This window comes from Oxyura jamaicensis, chromosome 1 (assembly GCF_011077185.1).
Source record: "Oxyura jamaicensis isolate SHBP4307 breed ruddy duck chromosome 1, BPBGC_Ojam_1.0, whole genome shotgun sequence".
NCBI lineage: Eukaryota > Metazoa > Chordata > Aves > Anseriformes > Anatidae > Oxyura > Oxyura jamaicensis.
Genome location: NC_048893.1, coordinates 139,544,392 through 139,562,058, shown reverse-complemented (window position 1 = coordinate 139,562,058; position 17,667 = coordinate 139,544,392). Strand labels below are relative to the sequence as shown.

Below are 17,667 nucleotides of genomic sequence, written 5' to 3'. Positions count from 1 at the left end.
AATAATTAGTGGATGAACTTTTACTAAATAATAGATCCTTTTTTTATTATTTTCCAGAGGAATAGATGAAGGCATTGCAGCTGTTTATTGCATAACCACAAGCTTAAATTCACCTTTTTACCTGTCATTACAAAATGTAAGATATAAGGTTATAGTTCAAGAGGTACTACCTAAATCCTGAAAGGCCACTCTGGGACCTGAAATAAGGCCTGTACAGAACAGGCTTGAGTTTTTTGAATCATTTCGGTCCTGGTACTACTGGTGTAATCATCTTTGTCTTGGCATCATCGCGCCTCATCTTTCCTTAAGAGAAACAGCAGTTACTAAGGGGAAGTGCAACTAGGCAGGGAGGCACTGGGCACCACTCCTGGATCAGAGGAGATTTTGCTTTTGTTGATCTCACAGGACAAATGGCACTTTCAGAAGAAAGTGTTGGTGTGTTTTCTTCTTTGCTTGCAATTGCTTCCAGGATGCGCTCAGGACCCAGGATAGTGAAACACGCCACACCATTTAAGTCACATCATTTATCAGGTGAGTATTGTCAGCATCTAAACATGGCATTCCTTGCAATGATGCAGAAACAGCACACATCCTGAATGCCTTAAAGATTTAGGACGTTGAACTACAGACTTCCTCTGTAGCGGAACACAGCGGTTGAGGGTTGATGCTAAACAACACGAAGCCTAAACCTTATTATCACCTATCCGTTCCCACGTTTTGTTCTTCTCTCGCGCCATACCTCTGTTCTCTTTATGCAGGCAGGTACAGGGGCAGGGATTTGTATCCAGGTGCTTGCCGGATGTTCAGCAGGCTACAGCTGATGTCCATTGGGTGCTAGCAGTGCTTAAATAGCACATTTGCTTCCAACTCCAGCCCATGAAGTTCCCTACAGAAACTGTCACAGAGTACTGTAAAAATTAGTTTCTATGCATGCAAGAACTTTATGAAATTAGTCGTACAGATGAAACGCAGATTTCGTTGCCAATTCTTTCTCCTTAGCCAAAACTGGCAATCTCATACTAGTCACGTACATAACTAATAAATATTATTTAAATTGCCAGAAATCAGTATGCACCTTTACAGGAATTTAACTGTCTAAAGTCATACTGCTTTTTAGTTCTGTTAGCTCAGAAATATCGTTCATTTTTTAAACATTTCTTTAAAAGATCCAAGCATCCAGGAAAAACAGCAGTATAGATAAATCAAAGGGGCTGAATTAATCCCTTATGGAATCTGTAACATTCACAAAGAAAACTGTCTTTTCACATTTTTCTATCTAGGCTGATCTCTTCTGACACTGAACCAAGAAAATGAAAAAACAAAGATTTTCTGTTGCTGATGACTGAAAACAGTATGCATATAGGACATCATGCATCATCATCCAATACTTCCCAAAGAAAATAAACATTAAATGAAGTGAAGCTAAGCAGCCATTTTATCTCACTTTTCAACCACTGCCTATTTTTCACACACGTTATTGGGGCATCCACTGAACTTTGACTACTGGGACATTCCTGGGACATTCAGTAAGACACCAAATGCTAGGACACAGCATCCACGTTCATCATTTGAAACAGTTTGGGTATGACTAGACTGACTGGGAGACTGATGTGTAGTGTCACTTTCAAGTGTTGCATTTGAAATTGTGATAAATACTCAACCCAATATGACACTAGTTTAATGTGTGTCAGATTTTTTGCTACAGCAAATTTAATCGCTATCATTTCTTTGTGTTCGTTGTTCTCAGCCAGAAATCTATAGAGGAAATAATAAAAGTATTATTCCATGTTTTTATACTGCTTACAGGCTTTGAAGAAGAGACAGGACAATGACTTAAACATAAGCTTTGAGGAAACATTTTTTGAATTATTTTTTAAGAACAAATTCTCTCAATGGTCTTATGATGTTAGCTGAACTGTAAAATCCCTCTGCCCCTCCTAAGCAGATTCCAAAACGCATCAGGTTTATTGCTATGCAATACCAAAGTAAGATCAGAACTCCAGAGTTTTCAGAGATCACACATCAACCGGCATGTCTTAGCATCACATCTGAAATGCTCATTTGAAGGTATTAGTTATTATTTGAAACTAGATTGCTGAAAACTAGCATTCTCCCACATCTATTTCTCACTAAAAATTGATTCTCTTGCCAGAAGAAAAAGAAGAATCCTGGAAATAAAATCTGAATCTACCCTTTAGAAACCCAATCACTTAATCTGTTGTTACAAAAATAAGTATTTATAGAGAAGATCCATATTTCTTTCCGAAGTATCTACGTACCACTTTTGAAGACAGCTAGTTTCATTAGATTGCAAACTGCTCCATCTTGTGGTAAAATAGCAGCACTAATACAAAACAGAAACAGCTTTATACCTTTTTATTGTGGAAACCACCAGCCAGAAGGTGATGTGAGAATTACCAGAAATCAATTGCATTGATATATTTCCTTTGTCTTGCAGCCAATTTCCGTATCTTACCTCAAAGCAAATCATCAACATGATGGAAAGGAAAAAAAAGTCCATATGAATCACAACGTACATTGACCAGAAAGCACAGAAGGCTTATTTCTTCATTACGCCTGCATTCAGAAAACATTTTAATGTTTTAAGTATAAGCATCTGTCACATTCAGGATACGTCTTCTGAAATCTTACTGGCAAGTTAAGTTGCTCCACACTGAATCAAGCAGTTCAGAGTTGAAACGTGACCAGCCTGGTATGGATGCAGTCACAGACAGGTGTTCAAGAGCACTGCTCTCACTAACCTTTGCAGTAACTTGGACTTCTCACTGTGCAAGGAACACATCAGAAGTGCCACTAGCCCATGCTGTTGAGTGACTGCAAGATAGGAGACAGAGCTTACCAAGCTGGTATTCATAAAAAAAAAAAAAAAAAAACTTATTCCCATGTCTGTGGAATTGCAGTCTGCTCTTAATAACTAGTTTTCTAAATGCTAAGTACGAGTGGAGGGATGTGACACCATCCACTGAAAGATCCCCGAAAACTGGTTCGTACTTCCCCCCATACAGCATATCCCACAGGACATCATTTGCAAGTCTACCCAAGGAATTCTAAGCTTCAACCTCCACTCAAGGAGAACTGGTGCAACATTGTTAAACCGGGAGAACTGCTTGGACAAAACAGCTGGAAGCACAAGGAGACAAGAAGGAAGATGTCTGGCACACACACGCATGTTGGGTAGTTTGCAACATGAGACTGCAAAAGGATGAGGGGAACAAGAAATTAAAACAGATTGATAATCTGATTCTACTGCTGTGCTTCATTTAAGTTGACATGCTTATGTACATGATCTGGTATGTAAGAACATCAAAACAACCCCTATGTACCTAAATGGATATTTAGTCAATGCTTTTATTATAGCCACAGCTTTTATTGAAACACGATGTAGAGTTATCTCGCTACACACTAGCAATTTAAATTAGCAGAAATGCTACTTAAACCATTTTCTATAGTGTACAACATGTCTCATATAGCCCCCATTTGCTTTTCAAAGAGCCAGGTAAATTGCCCCAGCTGTTTGTTAAATTCAACTTGAACAAGTCACACTTTTGATTGAGATCAACAAGCTTAGTGATGAGGAAGCTATCAGTGACTTTATAGAGAAATCTTGCCTAAATTTTATGAGTATTCTTGAGAAACAACACAGAACAATAACAGTTCAAAATAACCACCAAGGGATTCTGGGGAAGCAGAGTCAGAAATTCACCAGTCAAGGATGCAGACTGTTGAAACCCAGTTTCTAACCTGCTCTGTTTTATTCAGTCCAAGAGATCCTTGTGTTTCCTGCCACCTCCTGAATTGCGCTTGGGAAAAAATGACACATACAGATCACTCACAGCTATTTATTATCAGCTGCAGTGGCCTGCTAGCACCTTTTGGTACCTCTGAGGTGTAATATTTTTGTGATAAGCTACAACAAACACGAGGCAGAGCTGTGTTCTCACACTTAGAGAAACTTGGAAAGGGCCCTGTTGCTAGAACTACCGAGCTGTATTTCTTTTTGTCTGCTTTCTCCAGGCTTTAGGAACCAAACGTTCTTTTCTGCTGTAGCCCAGTTCCTATGGGAAAGATAAAGGCTATGCTTTTCCTGGAAACTCTACGTATTTGACCTCTGTCCCAGGAAGGAAGATGGAAATAAACCAAAGTTTTGCGCTTTTGGGGGAGTGCTGTAACCGCTGATCTATTTTGAAGGGCTACAATTATAGAGAGGAGGTGGGCAGCACTGCCATCACCTCCTGCTTCTGATTTTAAAAAAGTTATGACTGTTTTTGGCAAAGAGTCCAATGCTATCTTTGCACATTAGCCATATTCAGAACACGCCTCCTTGTTCAGGCCCCTTGAGATTTAAAGGGTGGAGAAGATTAACTTCAGCCTAACCCCTTCAGCTCTTTCTGCATTTGGGGGAAGAAGAAAAAGCTGACTCCTCCAGAGGGTGATTCAGAGCACCTAAAATTAGATATTTGCTCTGAATCACTCCCCACTTAACCCTAGGGAGGCATCCTGGAGAAAACTGTTTCCACAGACAAAGGTTAGCCTCTGTGACTGTTCCGCTGTCAACATCCCCATAACTGTCAGTATCATTCTCACTAGTTTCTCAGCTCCAGCATAGCTTAGGTTGGAAGTTATCACTTATCTTTGGACACCTGTGAAACAAAAAGGGAGACACTTCAAAACTCTCCAGAGTTTTGTCTAGGAGCTGCCTATGAAGTCCAGAATTTAGATAGTTGAGTCACTAAAGATACTAATTTTTCAAAAAGTTACAAAACACCAATTTCATACATTTTTACTGACTTCAGTACAGCTAAGAAGGAAAGCTGGCACTCAAAATGCATTATTCCAACAAAATGTAAAAATTTTCAATTATTTTAAATGTAAAGAAAGATGCTTTTTAAACAGAAAAAAACATAGTAGTTATAATGGAAAGAAGTCTTTATTACTAAATATATTTATACAACTGTTCTGAAACATAATTGTGTATCCTTTCAAGTTCTTGCAGCATTCTGCCTTTCTTTAAATACTCAGATTTATCGCTTTTTCCAGGTGAACTTCCGTCGTGCTCCCTCTTGACCAGGCTTTTTTCGTTCCTTCACACGTGGGTCAACTGTTAGCAGCCCAGCTACAAAACACAGAGAAACACTCATTTGTTTACTGTTATTAGTTGATATTATAGGAGTAGTACGCGTGCATGACAATAGAGGGTTTCAAGACAGCCAAGGGGAAAAGTCCAGCATAAAACAAGCTAGAAGGAATTTAATCCGATCCTCCAACTTTCATTTGGTAATTGAACTTGGTCCACATTTTGAACCTTTGAGCCCTTAGAGCAGTGGTCTCAGCTTTTTTCATCGCACAATCCTATCTGTAAAAGATTTTTGAGCATGCAACCCTATTATGTATATTCATTAATTTACAAATTATATACATATACTACTGAAGTTCTAGTATTTTCTTCCTGCATCACAATAGATCTTGTGCACTCCTGGGGTGCATGAATCCACTTTTGAAAGACTCTGTATACTCTACAACAGTGGTCTCCAAACCGTATTTTGCCATGTCCAAAACCTGTTCAGAATCACATTGATCTCCTAAAAAATACCAAATTAGTTAAAATGCCAATTTGCAGGAGCATTCCCAGCAAGTTACACTTGTCAGTACTGAAGAACTATAACCAGAGAAACTTACTGCAAAAATACTAGCAGGAACACAGCTTTACCTTCATTGATGGAAACAGAGTGGAAAATAGTAACTGTCCTGCAAGTAATACACACAGGTATTCCCTGCTAGTCCAGGAAGAACACAGTTAAAAGCTCACTGTTCATAATGCCGTATTTGCTACAACAGTATAGCATCTAGTCGCTGAGAGGTATCAAATACTAGAGAATGAAACACCAAATATGTTCTATCTTGGTTAGGTAAATTGTCAACTCTAAAGCAAGACAGAAAAGAAGCTCGCTCCTTCAGCCTGACTAGTTCCATGTAGTATGCTTACACTCATTAATACCCCTTTAAAGTTAACACTCCAGTGTTGAAGTTTGAGAATACATATTTTTAAACAAGAACAAGGTACAACTATGAAAGTAAAGTATTTAGTACCCTACTGCTCTCAAATACCTGATGGAGATTTGATAGTGAATATACATGCATGTTTTGTGATTTTATGTAGATGCAATATAAGCTGGTTTACTGACCTAACAGAGGTCATGAACTGATGAAAAAATGCTTACATGATCTAAAAGTGTACACAGAAGAAGCTAGGAAAAAAACTGAAAACAATTTTTACATTCAGATCCCATTCATACAATAGACAAGGTTTCACTCGGATTATCTGCTCAATTTGCACTGATCCTTAATGATTCTTGTATTAATTCAGCTAATTACCAGAAACACACTAAGAAACATGGAAATAAGATTTCTATTCCTACCTTGCCTCATAAATTCCACCTCCTTTTCTGTCACAAAACTCCTCAAGGCTTTTGCAGAGGCTAAACGTATTGCGCCAGCCTGCGAGGACCTTCCTCCACCAGAGACAGTGCAAACCATGTCATGTTTTCCAACTCTGTCAAGAAACTGGAAAGGGAACAACAACTGTTCTCTAAAAACAAAAAAATAAATAAATAAAATTATATATATATATATATATATCTGTATGTAAGGTTATACTATGTACCTTTCCTATTATAGTATACAAAAACATAGTTAACTTTCAGACAGAGATCCAGGAAGGCATTTATATCGCTAACATCCTACTAAAATATTCTTCATCAGCCTGGAGTGAAGAGGCTCCAGGAAGACCTTCTAAAAGGTGTCTATGAAAAAGCAGGAGAGGGACTATCAGGGACCGTAGTGATAGGACAAGGAGTAATAGCTTTAAACTAAAAGAGGGTAAATTTAGATTAGACATAAGGGAAAAATACAAGGCTATAAGGAAGAGCCCCATCCCTGGAGGTGTTCAAGGCCAGGCTGGATGGGGCTCAGGAGCAACCTGGTCTAGTGGGAGGTGTCCCTGCCTGTGGCAGGGGGTTTGGAACTGGGTGGGCTTTAAGGTCGCTTCCAACCTAAACCATTTTATGAAAAGCAAATTACTAGCAAGGATCATTTTCAAACTGCCAATGGTAAGTACTTGAAGATCAGTTTTGCAATTAATTTTGTCTCACTAATTATCTATGGCTGCCAAGATCTGAATATTAAAGACTGAGAGATCTCTCCCTCTATCCTTGAGCTTGGAAACCACAACATAAAATAATCACATAAGGTCGACAAAGAAAGCACTCCATCCCTTTTGAGAAGTCTTCTGTACAGCAAATCGCACATCTTCAAAATTTGAAGCTGCCTATGAAGTGTCTTGCTTTGTTTGCTTCTTCTCATTACTGTATGACAGAGTAATTACATATGAATACAATTCACAAGTCTCTCAGGAAGTTTGACACCTTTTATTATTTTTTGTTCAAATAAAACTTCTAGTCCTTTTTAAAGAAAGCAAAATTTGAATTATCCAAATGGCCTGTGTTCTTGGTTTCTGCATCCCTGCAGAAAGGGAAAAAGAAGAAACAGAGCAAGGCTTACCTATTAGTTCTTACACTACTCACTCCTGGAACCTAGGAGGAGAGGCAGGACTAATTTTCATAAAATAGTCAGGAAAAAAAGAACAGTATAAACTGTGTGGAATACAGCACCAAAAATAGTAGTATAGCATGACTTTTAGTGGCATATTTTCAGTACATTAAGAATACAGCCTTTCATAGTGCTCTCACCTGTCCTGCAGCACTGGGAAGTAATGTAAAATATCTATTCCATTCACTGTAATTTTTCCAGTCCCGTTGTCATAAACTATTACAGTAGCTCTTGAAGTTTTTCTTTCACCTTAAAGGAATTAAAAGCAATCTGTTACGTGCCTTCAATATTCTACAAAATTTCAAATACTTAAGATGTTAAGCTGATCTTTAAACAATACCAGGTGTTTGTTTTTGGAAGCTAACGTAATAATAAAAAAACAGGGGAAGCAAGTAAATAGAGACGGTGAACAGCCAGGTTTTGATACATTTTAATCAATACTATTAAGAAGGTCAGGACACCTCCTAGACCCGGTGAGGTCACAGCATGTGAAAATAAACAGAATGTTGAACACTTATATTTACCATAAACACAGCTTCAAAGTCTTTAGTATTAAAGACTTGATAAAAATCATACAAAGCTACAGAAGTTTAAGAATATTCACATGGAAAAGGTTAACACTAACTATGCTGATATAAATAATGCTTACGCATCATTTAGCATTGTTTCCTCAGATATTACTAGTTGCAAGTCAATTCTGTAAACACATAAGCTTCAAGTTAGAACATGACAGCCTATGACCAATCTTCTGTGGCAATAAGGAAGCAGTCGTGATAATGAAACAAATTAGACATTTTGCTTAATTAAGAGGGGTGAAGGGACACAAACAAGACTGTTCTTGAACCTATAAAGATGGCTTTTCTTAAGATGGGTTGCATGTTTATCAAATTTCAGCAACTACTATTCTGAAGATACTGTTGAAAATCACAGGGGATTAAATCCCAGTTTGACTCTTTCACATCTCACTGGGCTGACTTCAAGATGATACTAAAACGAGAACAGGGCTCACCAGCCATTTGCTTGCTCCTCAAGTTCTCTGAGACTTTCATTCTTATTATCCTCCACCTGCTGCTTAAGAATACATGCCCCTCTTAAACATACAGCATGAAGTGTGCATATGCAAACACAGACTTGCACGTGCTTTGTCCAGGAAGAATCTTCAGATTTTCCTACCCATGTTTTTGATACATTAGTTTTCCTAGTCACTCATATCCTATCATTCTTCCACTATGTGTCACTTCACTGAAAATGTAAGCCATCTGTATTTAGAAGATGCACAGGCCCTCATGGCTTCTCTCTAATATCCCCTCTGTCTCAGTACCAGTGACTGAATCCTGTCTCTGTCACATAATGTTAGCTCATCAACTTGTCTGAAAATTTAAGAATTTTCAAATTCTTTGAAAATTTTCTCAGCTGTTTATAGATACTGAAATGCCCTATTTGTTATTTGCATCTTCACAATTCTCATTTCCTGAATTACCTATAAAAGTTACGATAAAGGCTACTTAGTGGTCTAAGCGCACCACTTTCATACTACGCACAAACACTGTTACATCTAGGGAATTCTCCAGAAGTGTTTGGGATCCCCCACTTCCCCATCCTTTACGTTCAGTCAGCTTTTCAGAACAGTCTTTTTTTTTTGTACAATGTACAGCACAATGAGGTCCTCTCTACGCAGATAGTACTGTATCAGAACTAATAGTTGACAGACTGTGCCAAAAACTGACTTTGTTAAACCAAGCTGGATCATAGCTTAGTATGTCAAAACATAATTAACAATTATACATCCAATACACACAGCAGCATACAAGAAGAAATAATGAAACTGTGTTGTACATACATGAATATTATACAGAAATCAGTGGGAAGAGGAAAAAAATTCTGCATCGTTACCAACCAACTTGAAATGATTACCTTCACCAGTGCTGAAGGCCACTCCTCTCTCATCATGCTTCAAGGGCTCAATAACAACTTTTTGCAATTGCGCAGAGACTTCTCTGGAAAACTTTTTTATATAATTCTCCTCGATGTTACCACATGGCAACGTCACCAATTTTTGTAAGAGCTGAATAAATCTTGAATACTGTAGACAACAAGAACTTCATTAAAGGATGCAAGTGTAATTGCATTTGCTAAAACTTTCTATTTTTATGTACTTAATCTTTCCTACTTCACTTTTATTGATGATTTCTGACAAGATGACACTTTTGCACCTACATGCTGATTTAAGAACAGCATGCAGATGCATCATTTGCTCTGTGACTAAAGATACCTGGTTCTTTCTTCAGGCAACAATGAAGCTTTAATTCAAAGTATAACCACGAACCCCTTTGTAACACAGGATTATTGTATTAGAATGAAGTTCATCTTGCTTTTAGAAAGAAAACATTGAGGGGGTCTTCATTCTTTTGTTGTCATTGAAATGGCAAAGGGAAGAGAATTTTGCCTCGCTTTCAGTAAGTCAGCATATTCATTGACTTGGAAATAATTTTATTTCACTAAACCGAGCCTCTTAAATGATTATATTTCATAATATATACAGGAAATACCTATCTATCTATCTTCGGCTGTTCAAGCTGAGTTGCTTTAATGTTTATGATTTCCTTTAAACCGAACAATCAAGCTATTTAAAAATTCAAGAGATACTTGACTTAAAGGGCAACCTCTTGAAATAAATTATCCTTCGCTACTGTGTGGTTCTCCTTCCCCCTTACACCCCCTCCGAAGTTCTTCAACATGTGATTAAAGAGTAAACACCACTGTGTTAACCCATTTGTGCTAAAAACTGGGATGTCCTGTTATGAAGTGTTCCTGGCAGGAGTACCAGATAGCTAGCTCACAGGATGTAAAGGTATGCCATCTTTTAAAACAGATTTTTCATATAGATATCACGTCTTCATTTTTGAAGTTTTCTTAACTTACCGGTTGTTATGAAAAGTGTTTTCTCTTCTGTTTCCAGAAGTTTCTGCACAAAATACATTTTCTTGATAATTTAGCAATAGCTCCTGGAACTCTGACATCACTCAAAAAGCTACTTCTATCTAACGACCTGACACAGATCTGCAATCCCCGAGGAGCAAGACAGCTGAAATCCCCTGGTTAGATAGGGATGGAGAACTTACAACAGCAGCTTCTAACTTACACTTATGGACATAAACCTGCCAAAGACCTTTCTACTTTATTCACAGACAAGAAGCCATGACATGTTACTCGTCTTGATGACAAATGAGCAGAGGGTACATTTGCTGCTGCCATGCTATTTTGTAATGATATCGTCCACAGGACAAAAGAGATTTAGCACTGTTTCTAGGTGAAAAAAAAAAAAATAATACTTTGAATACTCACTGTTACATTCTCTGGTACTATCATATTCAAGCTTCAACTTCCAGAAGAAAACCTAAGTTGGTCACACAGACTGAACCTGCTGTTACAAAACCTAATGCTATTTAGGGGATTGCAGGAAAAAAACTCTGAGTAAGAAAAGTGGATGACTATCAGGCTTGATAGTCTTATTCCCAGAGAAGCATGTAAAGTACTCCAAATCTCGATACTGATACAGCCTGCTGATACTGGCAAAACTACAAAAATCTTCTTCTCTCCTCCCATACATCATACCAAGGAGAATGTTTAAAGAGCTATCCCAGATGAGACCACAGATCTATGTAGCTTTATATCTTGTTTCTGATATTTGATTCTGTACCCAATCACTAAGAAAAGGAATCCTTATTTGTGAACATCCTTCTCTGTGACTTTTCTATCACTATCGTGTCCTTAAGATTTAGTCAAACACTCTGTACAGATTTACCACTACACAAATCCATCATGTTTCCCCATCTTGAACATTCACCCTTTCTCAAAAATAAAGAGCAGAGGTTCTAGCCGTTTTTCATCTGTAATTAGAATAAGTGACTATTTATTTGTATTATAAACTGTCACTATGCTCCACTTCTGTTAACACAATTAGATGAAAAGAGACAAGGCCTCACAATGCAACCAGAAGAAAAAGTGAACTAATATTATCAACAATGGGAAACGCTTAATTGTTCTGTACTATGCTAGATAAAAAAGGGACACAGGGAAAAGACAAGAGGAAAATAATGTGGTAGTGCTACAAGCATATGCATTTTATGGGAAGAAAGTTCTTTTGAAGAGCACCTGCCTCTATGTAATGCCTTTACAGTATCCAAAAATGCAGAGTCCATGTTTTTAAGACACAAGCCTCCTTAAGATTAGAAGGATTAATTACTTACATCATCATCTGACAGTTTTTCTAACAACATTTCTTCCAATTCCGTCTTAGTCAGCCATCTGCTGCCAACCAGGTTCCTGTTTAAAATATCACATATATTCTCCCTTTAATTAACCATGCAATTAGAGTTACATCACAAAGGACCACATATACAGTCTTCGCTCAGAAATATATTTTCCATCACAAATGAATACAGATCACATTCCCATAGTAAATACAAAAAGGCCTACACTGATTTTAAAAGATCTTTTGAAAGGAATGGTAACGTCACGTACTGAATTTACCAAATTAAAATTATGTATTTCACTTACACAATATTCTTATTATTGAAGTCTGATATTGAGCAAGATTACTCTTGCAAGAGTAATCTATCTTCTCCTCAGCTTAAAACTTAGTTTGAAAAATTTGCTGCTAGGAAGTGTTTGGTTTATTAGCAACAAAGAAATAAATCAAAAGGCAGGATGTAAAAAAAATCTAAAGCAACAAAATTTTGCCCGTGGTCTTGAATTTTTTAGTTCAATACCAAACTCCACTAGTGGTAAGTATGGTCAAGGTACTAATGCAGCAATAACAACCATACTGTATTTTATCTACTATATAATCTCGATCTGCTCAGTACAGAAACTGAACCAACGATAGAAACAGCAGAAATTAAGAAAACAGCCTCAAACAGAGATGTTAACACAAAGAAAAAAAGAAGCATGAAGTAAGTCTTTGGGAAATACGTATCTCATGAAACGTCTGACAAAACAGAATGCTACCATACATATACATATCAACTTTGCCCTACATTTATTTACCTGGTAAACTGCTAACTTTCTTACCTCTATAGGATTTATTTTTTTTTATTTTTATTTTTAGAAGCAGTCCTAATGAACAAGCTGTGATTCAGAAAAGCATTCCTACTCAAGGTGATTTTAAGTAGTGCTTCTGAAGTATGTTTTTCAATGTTTTTCTGGGTCAGGGCATAAGAAATGTTTACTTAAAGACAGTGCTGTTTTTAACAGGAATCTTAAAAAGCACCTAACCCGGATAGACTCAAGTATATAGCATATATATTTACGTATAGCTACTTCCAGTGAAGCCAGTGATTTACTTACTTCAAACGTGTGAAAAGCTATAAGCTTAAGTCTTTCAAGATCAGGTTCCTACCCCACAGTTAATATTACAGTGTGTCCGTGACAGATCGTTTGCTGGAAAAAAACAAAAACAGTTCCCACCACCCCCTACCTACCTTGAGGAGATAAATTATTGAGGCTAATCTCAAAGGAAGTACTGCATCCCTTAAACCCTTTAAATTCTCTGAGTTTTTATAAACAGAACAGAGGAAAACAAAAACTTTCAACCCTGACCACCTTTAGGTCATTTTTCACATCAGTAAATCCACTGGCTGAGCTCTCTAAGGTTATTTCTCAGCAGCATACATGAAGAAACTAAATTCATTTGTTCTCGCCTGCTTATAAACTAATACAGATCTATAATAAAACATTCTGTGGCTCATAGGACACTATATATACACACACACCACGAGCAAACATGAACTTCTGTTATTTAAGAAGGAAATAATCTCAACAAATTAACACTTTCTCTTCCTGACATAAATGATAAATGGCTGAAATTAAGAAATGACAAACCAACACAATGTGCAACTGGAACGGCACACAAACCTGGCCAGAAAATACATAGCAAGAACATAAATCAAAACTTTTTTTTTCCAGTGTCTGAATGGTAACTGTATAAAACTTAGTAAACACTGAGATCAAATCTTCCGAGCTGTATCTATTTCTTTTAGATACTTGCTTGATTTCATATTCCAATATATCAAAATCCTTGCAAAGAGAGTAAAATATATATTAAAAAAAAAAAAATTTAAAAAAAAAAAATCAAGAAAACAGCCTAAGAAGTGAACACTTACTAAACCGTATATCCATTTCAAAGGCAACCCTGACAGTATGCACTGAGAAACCAACAACTATAGCATTTCACAGCTTGTTCTGGTTAACATGCACTTTTTCTGTTCAGTGGCTATGGCCAAGCCAAAAAGCTTACTATGCACACCAGAAAAGTTAAAGAAGAGAAACAGAATTCAATTACCATTAATGGTGATATTAAAACAAACCGAACCAATGACACACTTCTAAAATAACTACAGCTTTGATGATTCAGCTGTACAAAGCCATTAGAAGAAAAATAGTGGTATTAACTATTTTGATGCTCTTCAGGTTCAACATTGGTAAGTAAAAATACTCAAGAACACCCGTTAATGAAAGACTTAAAAAGCTCAGCTTTAGACCTTAGGATTTTTCCAACAGTTAAGCAACATATTTGATATTTACAAAGGCCTTATTTTCCCATAAAGAGTTTACTACCCTTTTCAAAAACCTTTACTAAAGAAATAATTAGGGAACTTCATAAATAGACTCAGAATCCTGGATATTCTCTACACATTTTCAAGTCACACTTTTGAATTCTTATATAGGAGAGAACATTGAAAAGAGCTGAGAGAGATTAAATAGCAAGAGATATAGTTGGGGGTTCCCTATTTCAGCAGTGAGCACTCCACACCTACAGACAGACCCTTTCAACCTGAAATTAGCATACAAATATTAAGTCAGGGAATAGGGAAAAAGTCTGAGAATGGGTTCATGGAATAAAAGGCAGGTAGGATGGGAGACTACAAGATGTGCCAAAAACAGCATACTGAAGCATTTTAAGAAAAGTAATATCAATATGCATTCCAACTGGAAACATACTTTTTTCCCTTCTGAGGTGGCAAGTCTTGAGCTGCCAGTTGGTCTTGATGTTTCTGAACATTTAGCAGTTTTTCATATGTTTCCTAAAATATATATGGAAGAAGAATTTAAATGCATTTTTTCATTTAATATTTGATTTTGTTATGTAAAACATGCTTATGTGGTTTTGGTCTCCAAACACTAAAAATTCAAGAGGTTAGAAAAACTGAGCTCTAACAAGTTAAAAAAAAAAAAAAGAGAGCATGTTAAAGCTAACCCAATAAACATTTAGACAGCAGGTGCAATATTTTCGTATGTAGTTCAAGGTAATTAATTTTGAATTGTGCTATTTTTCTACAGTTTGTTGCCTTCTTATACATTCTTTTACAAAAAATCTCATATTTATACAGAAAAGCAGCTACATTTATGTAATGGATATGCCTCCAAAACATACTGCAAAATCATTTCAGAGCATTCACATTTTAGCTTGTCTTCCTCAAAATAGTGAGTAGATTTAAAGTTGTAAGTTATTTCATTTAGCTAGACTTTTGTACATCTGGATTGTCAGCTCTATCAGTAGTCTGTATCAATCAGAACTCCCTCATACCCAGGCACATGCACAAAAATGCACACAAATTTATCATAATCAGAATTAGTTTTGTTCCTATCCCTTCCCCCCCAAACATTACAGATATACTGGCTCTAGATTTTCATTACTTTTTTTTCCCCCCCTCAACAGTTTTATCAAAATTCTTAGCTATGTAACTTTAAATCATGCTGTGACAGGGATTTACAACTTCAGAAAACCAAAAGCAAAAACACTCAAAAAGCCACACTGAACATATTACAGGAGAGACGTGTTTTTTTAATAAACTATTTTCAGTTTCTTCATTTCAAAAACTTTTGGAATCTATTTTGTTTTAAGGTATTACATCTAATACTACGAATTGCAACAGTGATTTAAACTGGAAATAGGAATATCTGGAAAAATAATTATATAGATTATATAAAGTTACATAAAAATATTGAAACAAAACAGAATTGTATTACAGCAAAGTACTTGAATGGAAAATAATTTACTTTCATTAATAAGTGAAAGTACAAAGCTTATAATCACTTTCACATACTTTAATAATCTAAGGACTTTAACAAATACTAGGGAAACTACAGATTAGGAATTACCGGGGACAGGGAACGATCCTTTTTTTTTTTTTTGATGTATTACTTACAAAAAATAGATCATTATAAAGAAATGCAAAACAGATACATACTGGTAAAAATTAACCACTGAAATTCCAGTTCTTAACACAAGTAATACTGTGATTTGCAACAGGATATCATGAAATTTCTGCAAGTTTACTTTTTTTTTAAATCCCACCTCACTGAGCAACTACTGTCCAAGCTGATTTATCCATTAATATAGAAAAAAATGGCTCATATACTAAAAATACATGTACTTAAACTGTATGAACTAAGAACAGATTGCTATCTGAGCTGCACTCAAAGCATTTAAATGGGGACAATTCACTAAGGCCTTTAATGCAGGTCATCGGTGACATTTTTAACAGCACTGTGGAACAAAAATATTTTTGGAATAACTCCACAGTATAAAATCCTGCAGTACAAAACTGCCCACTTTTCCTTGAGACTGCACAAGAACTCACATATTATAGTAATATGCCTTCCAGAAATCTTTCAGTTTTAACAGAGATAACCCATTTCAGGTAGGAACTAAGAAAATTTTTCAATTTAAAAAATACCCAGTCTTTACACACATGAAACATCACATAAAAGAGCATAACAAATCATATTTTCAAATGCTCCCAAACCTCAGAAATACATCCATAGATCTCTAAGATAAGAAGGTACAGTAGCACTACTTTGGGTATCATTCATATCACATCATCTCTAATAATCTTAACAGCTCTATTCAGAGCTGACTATTAGGCTGCAAAAAGTTTTCTACACAGGAAAAGCATGCACAAAGTTGGGGTTAGAGGGCATGAGATGTGCCCGACACCAAGATTTTTATTTTTTTTTTATGCATTTGTAATTACACTGGAAGAATCAGCATGGAGGCTTCTGCTCTGGACTGTAGTGGAGATGGAAGAGAAGGGAAAAGAGTTTAGCTGCAAGGTCAGGTATCTGTGGAGAAGCCCCTGGAACAAGGGCTTCAGATTACTATGAGCATTGGGAAGTCATCAAACCAGGCACAGAGATGATATTTTAGGAATTAAGATGATCTCTTTAAAATGTTCAGGTTAAATTACAGAAGCAATGGTCATTAACACCAAAAAAATAAAAAACACACCAACAACACCCTAACTAAAAAGCCTTTCCACAGGAGATGAAGTCAAATAAAATTATAAAATAGTATTATAAAAACACTTCGGCGTGGAAGTCAAATTCTAAATATAATTTCCTGCATATTTCTGGCAATTAAAGTGGACTTGAATCTGTTACGAGATAAAATTTTGGTCTTAAGTATTACAAAAAATTAATGCAAGTGCTTAATGTCTGTAGAGAGATGAAGTCAACAGACTCAAAGAACCACTCACTTGTGCAATAAAGTACATGGATGAGTCTTTGCAAAATCAGGAATCGCATGTAATGCCCAATAATTTATCTGACAAATCTTCACTCCCCACAGGCTAAAGAAAGCGTCTGAAGACACACTTGCTTTTTCAAAGCTGGCAGGTGAAGATTTTACTAATCACTTCAGGATTCAATAGTCCAATTCATGAATGTACACATCTGTGTGTCTTGTAAACTCAGCTAGTACACAATCAAAATAGCTGATTTTACAAGATTGGCTATGTGCTAAAATGTTTCCATTTCTAATAGAGGTATCAAATTTCAGATCTGTGTAAGGATGAAGTCTTCTAAAATACAAAACAATATTCTTCTAATCTACATAAAAAAATTGGGAAGAAATTAGCAAAAAATGGAACTGTAGAAAATTAGGGTTTCTTGGTTCTTTTTTTTTTTCTTGGGAATTTAGCATTGTAGCATTTTGGTTAAAATATGCTGCAGAGCTCGCATCATTTTGCCTTTTTCTTT

At 36.3% G+C, this 17,667-nt stretch overlaps 1 protein-coding gene across 1 annotated transcript in view; it reads right to left on the bottom strand.

Annotated features, from left to right (window-relative positions):
- Positions 1–4,929: 4,929 nt before the first annotated feature.
- MRPS9 (mitochondrial ribosomal protein S9) overlaps positions 4,930–17,667 on the bottom strand; it is a 30,574-nt gene continuing 17,836 nt past the window's right edge. The window contains exons 6-11 of the mRNA XM_035316765.1: positions 14,629–14,711; positions 11,877–11,952; positions 9,541–9,709; positions 7,767–7,875; positions 6,438–6,607; positions 4,930–5,134 (exon numbers count right to left, since the gene is read on the bottom strand). Of these exons, the coding sequence (XP_035172656.1) occupies positions 5,043–5,134; positions 6,438–6,607; positions 7,767–7,875; positions 9,541–9,709; positions 11,877–11,952; positions 14,629–14,711 (699 nt within the window). The 3' untranslated portion in view covers positions 4,930–5,042. The remainder of the gene's footprint in view (positions 5,135–6,437; positions 6,608–7,766; positions 7,876–9,540; positions 9,710–11,876; positions 11,953–14,628; positions 14,712–17,667) is intronic.